This window comes from Bison bison, unplaced genomic scaffold, assembly GCF_000754665.1.
Source record: "Bison bison bison isolate TAMUID 2011002044 unplaced genomic scaffold, Bison_UMD1.0 scf7180017864462, whole genome shotgun sequence".
In the NCBI taxonomy this organism is placed as follows: Eukaryota; Metazoa; Chordata; class Mammalia; order Artiodactyla; family Bovidae; genus Bison; species Bison bison.
Window position 1 is genome coordinate 2,087,304 of NW_011495024.1, and position 9,503 is coordinate 2,096,806.

A 9,503-nucleotide genomic window follows, 5' to 3' on the forward strand; every position below is an offset into this window, starting at 1 on the left:
GCGACTTCACTTTCACTTCTCACTTTCATGCATTGGAGAAGGAAATGGCAACCCACTCCAGTGTTCTTGCCTGGAGAATCCCAGGGACGGGGGAGCCTGGTGGGCTGCCGTCTATGGGGTTGCAAAGAGTCGGACACGACTGAAGTGACTTAGCAGCAGCAGCAGCAGCAGCAGCATATATAATGGGAACATACATATAAGAAACCATGGACAGGGAGACAAGCAGCAGACTAACTGAGGCAGGAACCACAAGGCAGGTACCCCAAATTGAAGGTGTTGATATTTCACTGAGGCATTCCTTACTTGGGCAACACTATGAAACATGCTCCAAGTAATTAGCAGCACAGATTTATTAGTGATTATCTAAATAACTTGAGAGAAGCCAGTTAATACAGTAAAAAATTCTGAAGTAATTGGCCAACATGTTAACTTCTCTAAAGATATAATTCTCAATTTCACATATTCCTAAAAGTCACATAAAAATATGAAATTAAGTAGTGAAAGAAAAGACACCTTGTAAAGGATTAACTGATCTTACATTAAAGAGCAGGTATGATTAGCTGAGACTGTTGGTCACTGGCATCACAGAAAATCTGATTTTATTTTCTAGTGTCACTTTTCATTATTCAATAACTCTAGTCAGAGTGTTTTACTTCTAACTTGGTCATTACTCATAAAATCATTGACATCTGGTTAATTTAGATTGTTCTTTAATAAATTCATGACTTTTAAAAGAAATCAGCATATTACAACTTTTATAATCAGAGAAAATAAGAAAGCAATTTCTGTAACAAAATTAAAATACACATGTTTACAAATGCTTTAATAGTTAATATTTAAAATCCTCAAGCTCATTTGGAAATAAAATTATATACCAAGTAAAGGCATTTCTCTTATTTGGGGTCTCAAATTTTAGAACTTACAAAAGCTATTTTTATTTTTGGAAAATTATAAAGTAAGTACAAACTCTAAGAAATTTAAATTATAAATGATTTATTGCTGTACCTTCACGGTTAACTAAGAATTCTGGAAGATAGAAAAACTCTGGGATAAGTTCTTTCACATCAGTCATGGACTCAAAAGATGAGAGGCGCCAAGTTGTATTCGTAGAATGAAAAGTTCTGTCTGGAATGTCAAAACTTTGATCTAAAAAGAAATACAAATAACACACTTAAGACACAAAGACTTGATTCCATTTGAAACTTGTTATAATTTACTTTCAATACTTCAAAAATATTAAAATGATTTTATTTGTTCATAATGTAAAAGAGGTTATTTGTGTTCCTGAAAATAAATATTACTCTACATAATTTGAGACTGTATTATTTTTAAACTGTATTATGCTTTCACGTATAACTAGATACATTTATATAACTTGTTTAATTAATATTAAATATCTATATGCCCAAGAAGAATGAAAGTTCCATAAAAGCAGACACCTGGGATATCAACTATACCAAGCACATTCTAGGAACTAGATAATTATTTATTTATTGAATGAATAAATATGGAAGGAAAATTAAAGTTCAAGTAGGTAAAAATAGTTTCTACCCCATCAAGAAGCAGAATTATCCCTTTACCTCTAATCAGTAAAACTATTTTTCTTCTCTCTTTTCTTTTCTCTTTCTGGGGTGACAAGGGCACTGCTTTTTAAATGTTCTAACTCTTAGCTAAATAAATAAAATTCCCTATGAATGAAAATAAACTAATAGTTATTCTTTTAAGCTTTCCTTGTGTAGACTATTATCAAGGACTGACTTTCAATTCTGTCTTTTCTGTCAACAGTTAACAGACTTTCTAGCCTAGAATATGAAATGGTATCTAAACTCCAGCTCTTGAAAACATCAGCAGTGTGGATTCTTCTTAGGCACCATGTGTACCATCTAAAACTCCCCTAACCTGTAGGAATTTGAACATATTTTTTCACCTGGAGACAGAGACTAATTTCAGCATCAAGCAAGGCACAATTTTTTTTAAAATATGCTAAATCTTCCCCAAGCCTGACCTGCTTTGCCAAGCAATGTTTTCTATCACTTTTACTGCTTTCTCCTCTATTCAGCTGAATCAGTTAGAATTGGCTGGGCACTAAATAAAATCTGGGATGAAATGAGGTTTGTAAATTTTTTTGTTTTGGTTTTTTTCCTCAGAAAGTAGGGAGGGACACTTAAAAAAGCACTAACTCACTCAGGATAAAAAGTTATTAATCTAAATGGAATCCAGGAAAATTAAAGGCAATTCTGTGAGGCTATGGTGGAATCACAATACGTAGAACTGTGGAACAGGAGAAACACACTGAGGCTTCTGTTTGAATTTTTAAATTCTCTGTAGTTTCTTAATTTTTTAAAAAAAGTAATACTACAAATTCCTATAATCTAGAACACGTGTGAACTCAAGTGGCAGTTGTTAACTTAGCACTTTTGCTCCCCGGGGGACATTTTTGGTTCTCATGGCTGGTGAGGGATGCCATGGGCATCTAGTAGGTCAAGGCCAGGGATGCTGCTAAATGTCCCAGAGTGCACAGGTCAGTCTCCATTACAGAGAACTACCTAGCTCCGAATGACTACAGTGCCAAAGTGAGAAACCCTGGATTAAAGGAGAAGTCTAGAAATAAATTAAAATGCCATCACAAATCATTTTAAATTAATCAGAAGAATAGAATGGGGACTGAGCTAGTCCCTGTTGTCTTTTTAAAAAATCATTCTTAAATACACAGTGAAGAAAATCTAGCATAATAGTTGATTGAGAGTTTTATATTAATAGATTCTTGGACGACATGAAAAGAAATGAAAGGCAATAACAGTTCTGTTATATACTGCCATTGTCCCAAACCACATCTGAAATAGTTTTTCATTTTTATTATTATTATTCTTTTGGCCGTACCACCTGACTTGCAGATCTTAGCCCCCTGACCAGGGATTGAATCTGTGCCCTCAGCAGTGAAAGTGTGGAGTCCTAACCACTAGGACTGCCAGGGAATTCCTGAAATATCCTTTTTTATTCTGACTGCTACTTTTTAATAACAGCATTCACAAATCAGAACACATCCAGAAAGACGAGCAGAACACTGACAGGTTTGGAAACCAGAGCAAACATCGCTTAAATAAGTACAAAACTGTCTTACTTATTTCTGCATTCCTTGCAGCAAGCCTTGTATACAGGAGGCTCTTAACTACGGATAATTAGCCTAGGGATAAGCAAGAGTGAGAGGAGGAGGAGGCAGGGTAGTAATATTCAAATACTTGAACAGCTGTCATATGCAACATTTGTTTTGTGTACTGACAAATAGAAGAGGGACAAATACAAGAAAGCCCCTTTCACAGACCAAGTGGTCTACAGAATACAAAATTTATTCCCCCAAGAGGTTGCATGCATATGAGTGTAAATATATAAAGAAGTTCAAGAAGAGTCGAGTAATTGAATGGATAATGATTCCACAAAGGATTCTGTTCCAGGAGGAACAACTACAGGGCTAGTACCACTGACTCACGAGAAACTGACAGGACTTCTCACTAGAAATCAGTGTTCTCATTAGAAACCTACTTGCACACAAAGCAATAAATTCACCGGTTTCAAAACCATCTTCAGGTGTGTGGGCGGCCACTGAAGATGACTCCCTAGGTGGTTACTATGGTGGAGGTGGCAGTGCAGGTCTCCTAATAGCCACCTACTGATGACAACTTAAAATTCCCCTTTGGGGGCCAAAGATAACAGGTTATCTGAAATCATTCAGTTGAACATTTTAAAAAAGTGAATTCATAACTTTAAAAGGGAGGGTAAAGTTTTTCCTATGTGAATGATATCTTAACTTTTAAAAAGTGAATTGCATTTTTATAAATGTAGAAAAGTTCAATTTGAGGCTGAAATCTGAGACATTATCGAGATGATTTGGCTTACTGCAGGTTTCTCTTAAAAAAAAAATTAAATTTATTGGACTGCACGTGGGATCTTCGATCTTCATTGTGGTATTCAGAATCTTTTAGTTGAGGCATGTGGGATCTAGTTAGTTCCCTGACCAGGAATCGAACCCAGGCTTCCTGCATTAGGAGTGCAGAGTCTTAGCCACTAGACCACCAGGGAAGTCCCAGCAGGTATCTTAAAGAGACTTTTGTTCAGAAAGTAAGCAGAATTCTTTTTCCTATGGTTTGATTAGTTTTAATACATCCTCAGGATGTCAGCAAACTGGTTTTCCCCTGATGACCAATCTGACCTTTGAGGCAGTTAGAAAACCATCCTTACCTTGATAAGCTAAAAACATCTTTGTGAAAGGAGGCATTCTGACCAGGAAGTGAAGCACAGTGCCGCTGTTGGAGTAGTGGGAGCCGTAGTGGTAGGGCTGCACCGGGGGCATAGGGTCGTCTTCCCGGGCTCCTTTGCGGTACTCCTCCTCCAGGTACTGAAGGACACGGGGACCAAATTGGTGATAGTGAGCTCCACGTAGAGCTGGAGAAGCCTCACTCATCTTCTTTGCCATCCTTCTCTACTGCCCCTTAGGTGCCATCCTCCATAGCTTGCCCTCAGCCTTCTGGAGTGTCTGGGGGCCTCCTCCTTGGTGTCCCAGTGAGGGCTGCCCACTCGAGAAGCATTTGGCTGTCTGCACGTTTACCCTCTTAGTCCCTCGTAGAAAACCCACCTGTTCTCAGTGGGTTGGTTCTCAGCCCTCTGGTCCCCACTAATGGCTCATAATGTTTAAACTGATCAACAAATAAGAACTGCCACTTTCACCAGAGATGTCTGCATTTTAAGAGGGCTTCAAAATGTAATGCTGTGTTCTTTAGAGAAATGCTTCTCTCACAGAGGAAATGCAAGAGAAATGTAAAAACTGTATTGCATTATTGAAATTCTTTAATATAACATTTTATAGCTGTTTTGCAGTAGACTTACACAGAAATAAAAAAGAATTTGGTGATCCTTCAACTACTCTTATCTTCCCATCATAAAGTAAGAAGCTCAACCAAAGTTTTAATATCTGTCACTATTTTCATCTCCCATAGTTTCTGTCTCTAATAAAGTCAGGTGACAGTGAATTTTCTGGAGTCATTTCTTTTTGATTTCCATAAGCACTGCCCCATTTTTAGCTACAGAAGAATCAAACATTGACAGCTATAAGATTCCTGGAGGGATCTTTCTGAAATTTTGATATAAGATAACATGGTGAATATGAGAAAACTGCTTCAGCTGCTCCTATCTTCATACTGAGTGAAGAATACAACATATGCCTAATGAGTTTTTTTGAATTTCCAACAGGATTCCATTAACATTAATTTCACGGAAATAGATAATTAACTTCTATTTTAAACTTTAAAATCCAGTATTTTTTGTTAACAAACTTGTGTACAATTTGCTGAGATGAATAACAAGGGGTTATGGTAAACTACAAATATATTGATATTATTATATATAACACTAGGGAATATAAACAGCAGGTCCCTGGACATTTTTGTGATTTTTATAAGGAATATAATTATTTCATACATTTGAACGTAACAATGGATTATGAGCCTCCAATTTATACAACAATAAGTGTATTTATTTTGGGGGGCAAAGTGTTTTCAGAGAATTAAGACAGAAAACAATATTTAAAATCACATAATGATTTCCAGTTGCCTGTCAGTTGCATACAGAAGTGGGAAACAGAAAAATCAATACTATACATTGAAAATTAGGTAAAATACAAGTCCAATAACCAAAAATCCAGTTTTAACTTATCAAAATACACAAGGAAAAACGGAATCTACCTTGTATGTGTCCACATAACGGTCTTCTTTTTCTTTATACTGCACAGCTATGGGCTTGGAAAGATTTCTATAAAGGAAGGGATGATGGAAAACATTGGAAGTGGGTTAATACTGTCAGAATTAAGTTGCCTCAGATGTGTACAAGTAAATAAGTGATCAACAAGATACTTGGCCCTTGTTTTAGTGCTTACACATGTTGCTTTGCCACTAACAGTCACCATTCACAATTATAATTTCATAAACTGTGAAGACAGGATGTTTTTAAACAGATGCGTATTGGAATTATGAATTTTTGACTTAAAAGTAACCAAGAAGAGCTTCTCCCTCCTCTCCCTGGTTCCTCTACTTCCTCAAATCGTAACTGATGCTGCCCATGGCAGATGATTCCCTGGAAGTTTCTGTCCCCATTTCCTGACCCTACACCCAGTTAGGCAATGAAGAGTGAAGGGCAGTTTGGCCAGGAGTATGATCATAAGAAGATGTTACGTAACTATTAGGTTAGTGAAAATTGAAAAAAACAACACATGCTCACAATGACTATGTTGAGATTTGGAGTGCAAGTATGAAATAAACATTTTATCTAATTCATGCATAGTGAGTGACACTATGTGTATGGTGGAGAGAATGTGGGTAAGCATGTGTATGTCTGTGCTGGTGTTTACACTGTATCAGGGAGGCAGGAAAACTGGGTGAATCCCCACTTTTAAAAGCTACAGAGTCAAGCAGCATGTCTGTGTGGCCCATCAAAGAGCAAGAGAACAAGATCCAACAAAGATGGACATGCTCCTCTGGCTGAGGTGCCCTCTGGTCTGGCACTGGGATGGAGCCACCTGGAGTTTCAACATCTGGTGCCACAACTAGATCAACATGAAGATTTGCTCACATTTCAGTATGCCAAACCAGGTCTGCTTAGCCAGGGTGGATATATCTATTTTGGAGGAAAATTATTTCATAGGGATACTAAAATTAGCAATTAGAAAACACATTAATTTCATTTTTGAAACTTTCATAATCCTAAAAACTTTGTTAAAAAGTAAAAACAGTTTTATATCAATAGAATAGATAAAAAGTCACAACTCAATATATAAGAAATCATGATCCTGGCATGCAAGTTTTTCTAAAGAGTATAAATAGTTCTTTGTGAACACAAGTAATGTTGTTATGGATGGAAAATCAGAAGTTATTGATGAGGCAAATAGAATAAACCAAAAATCAACCACAATATATCACTACAACATATCTGGAAAGGTATGTTTTCCTCCTTATTTGTGTATGTATATCACTTTAAAATAAAAAGAACCCCCCATAATATATATTTCTACAGTATCATTTTTAACGACTACAATATAGAACAATTTACTCAAACCCAGTGTTGTACATTTAGGTTGATTCTAAATTTCAGTTACTTGCACTGTTACCAGCAATGAACTGGCTCCTGCACTCATGAAGCTCGCTTCCAGGCATAACCCTTCTGGTCAAGTACATATCCTAAAGTATTTCCTAAGAAAATACTCTAAGAAGATATTTCCTAAGAAAAAAGTCATAGAAGTTAAATTGCTGAAACAGAGTATGCAATTTCTGAAGAGTTCTTTGGTTATATACAGTCAAACTGTCTTTCCGAAAGACTGCATCTCTTTATATCAGTAGTGTATAAATTTAAATGTATATTAGCAGTGTATAAAAATGTCTAAAAGAGAAATAATGTGCCATCTGCTCTTTTTAAATTGACAAATATATTAAACTGAATATGATTTCTTGAAGTTATAATTAAAATATTCTAATATACTAAGTAGTATATTTGCAGTCAACTTTTTTTTAAACTAAGAGAATTTTAAACTAAGAGAAGTGTAATTGACATATAACACTATATTGGTTTCAGGTATCCAACATAATGATTCAATATCTCTATATTCAAAATTACAAAATGATCATCACAATAAGTCTAGTAAACATGTGCCACCATATATACTTAAAATTTTTTGTGCTGTTAGAGAACTTTTAAGATTTACTCTCTTGGCATATTATTAACTATAGTCACCATGCTCTACATCACATCCCCATAACTTGTTTATTTCATAACAAGAAGTTTGTACCATCTGACTCCCTTCACCCATCTTGCCACAACTCCTCCCAACCCCCACCCCCTAATGCTTCTGGAAACCTACAATCTGTCCTCTGTATCAGTGAGATTAGCTTTTTGTTTTGTGTGTTTTGTTTTCACTTTTAGAGTTCATATATAAGTGAGATCACACTTCAGTTCAGTTGCTCAGACATATCCAACTCTTTGTGACCCCATGGACCATAGCATGCCAGGCCTCCCTGTCCATCACCAACTCCCGGAGTTTATCCAAACTCATGTCCATTGAGTCGGTGATGCCATCCAACCATTCATCCTCTGTTGTCCCCTTCTCCTCCTGCCTTCAATCTTTCCCAGCATCAGGGTCTTTTCAAATGAGTCAGTTCTTTGCATCAGGTGGCTAAAGTATTGGAATTTCAGCTTCAACATCAGTCCTTCCAATGAACACTTCAGGGATGGACTGGTTGGATCTCCTTACAGTCCAAGGGACTCTCAAGAGTCTTCTCCAATACCACAGTTCAAAAGCATCAATTCTTCAGCGCTCAGCTTTCTTTAGAGTCCAACTCTCCCATCCACACAGGACTACTGGAAAAACCATAGCCTTGACTAGACAGACCTTTGTTGGCAAAGTAATGTCTCTGCTTTTCAATATGCTGTCTAGGTTTGTCATAACTTTTCTTCCAAGGAGTAAGCGTCTTTTAATTTCATGGCTACAGTCACCATCTGCAGTGATTTTGGAGCCCCCCAAAATAAAATCTGTTTCCCCATCTATTTGCCAACGAAATGATGGGACCAGATGCCATGATCTTAGTTTTCTGAATGTTGAGCTTTAAGCCAACTTTTTCACTCTCCTCTTTCACTTTCACCAAGAAGCTCTTTAATTCTTTGCTTTCTGCCATAAGGATGGTGTCTTCTGCATATCTGAGGTTATTGATATTTCTCCCAGCAATCTTGATTCCAGCATATGCTTCCTCCAGCCCAGTGTTTCTCATGATGTACTCTGCATAGAAGTTAAATAAGCAGAGTGACAATATACAGCCTTGATGTACTCCTTTCCCTATTTGGAACCAGTCTGAAGTTCCATGTCCAGTTCTAACTGTTGCTTCCTGACCTGCATACAAATTTCTCAAGAGGCAGGTCAGGTGGTCTGATATTCCCATCTCTTTCAGAATTTTCCACAGTTTATTGTGATCCACACAGTCAAAGGCTTTGGCATAGTCAATCAAGCAGAAATAGATGCTTTTCTAGAACTCTCTTGCTTTTTTGATAATCCAACGGATGTTGGCAATTTGATCTCTGGTTCCTCTGCCTTTTCTAAAACTAGCTTGAACATCTGGAAGTTCACGATTCATGTACTATTGAAGCCTGGCTCGGAGAATTTTGAGCATTACTTTGCTAGTGTGTGAGATGAGTGCAGTTGTGCAGTAGTTTGAGCATTCTTTGGCATTGCCTTTCTTTGGGACTGGAATGAAAACTGACCTTTTCCAGTCCTGTGGCCACTGCTGAGTTTTCCAAATTTGCTGGCATATTGAGTGCAGTACTTTCACAGCATCATCTTTTAGGATTTGAAATAGCTCAATTGGAATTCCATCACCTCCACTAGCTTTGTTCGTAGTGATGCTTTCTTTTTTTTTTCTAATTTTATTTTATTTTTAAACTTTACATAATTGTATTAGTTTTGCCAAATATCA

At 36.8% G+C, this 9,503-nt stretch overlaps 1 protein-coding gene and 1 non-coding gene across 7 annotated transcripts in view; both read right to left on the reverse strand.

Annotated features, from left to right (window-relative positions):
• The window catches only part of LYST (lysosomal trafficking regulator), a 179,313-nt gene that overhangs the window by 30,570 nt on the left and 139,240 nt on the right, over positions 1 to 9,503 (reverse strand). For all 6 annotated transcript variants that reach the window (XM_010860102.1, XM_010860104.1, XM_010860103.1 and 3 more), the window contains 3 exons: positions 5,736 to 5,802; positions 4,237 to 4,393; positions 1,006 to 1,146 (listed from right to left, as the gene is read on the reverse strand). In XM_010860102.1, the coding sequence (XP_010858404.1) occupies positions 1,006 to 1,146; positions 4,237 to 4,393; positions 5,736 to 5,802 (365 nt within the window). The remainder of the gene's footprint in view (positions 1 to 1,005; positions 1,147 to 4,236; positions 4,394 to 5,735; positions 5,803 to 9,503) is intronic.
• TRNAR-CCU lies at positions 4,005 to 4,077 on the reverse strand. The gene has a single exon. It is a non-coding gene; the product is annotated as a tRNA-Arg (tRNA).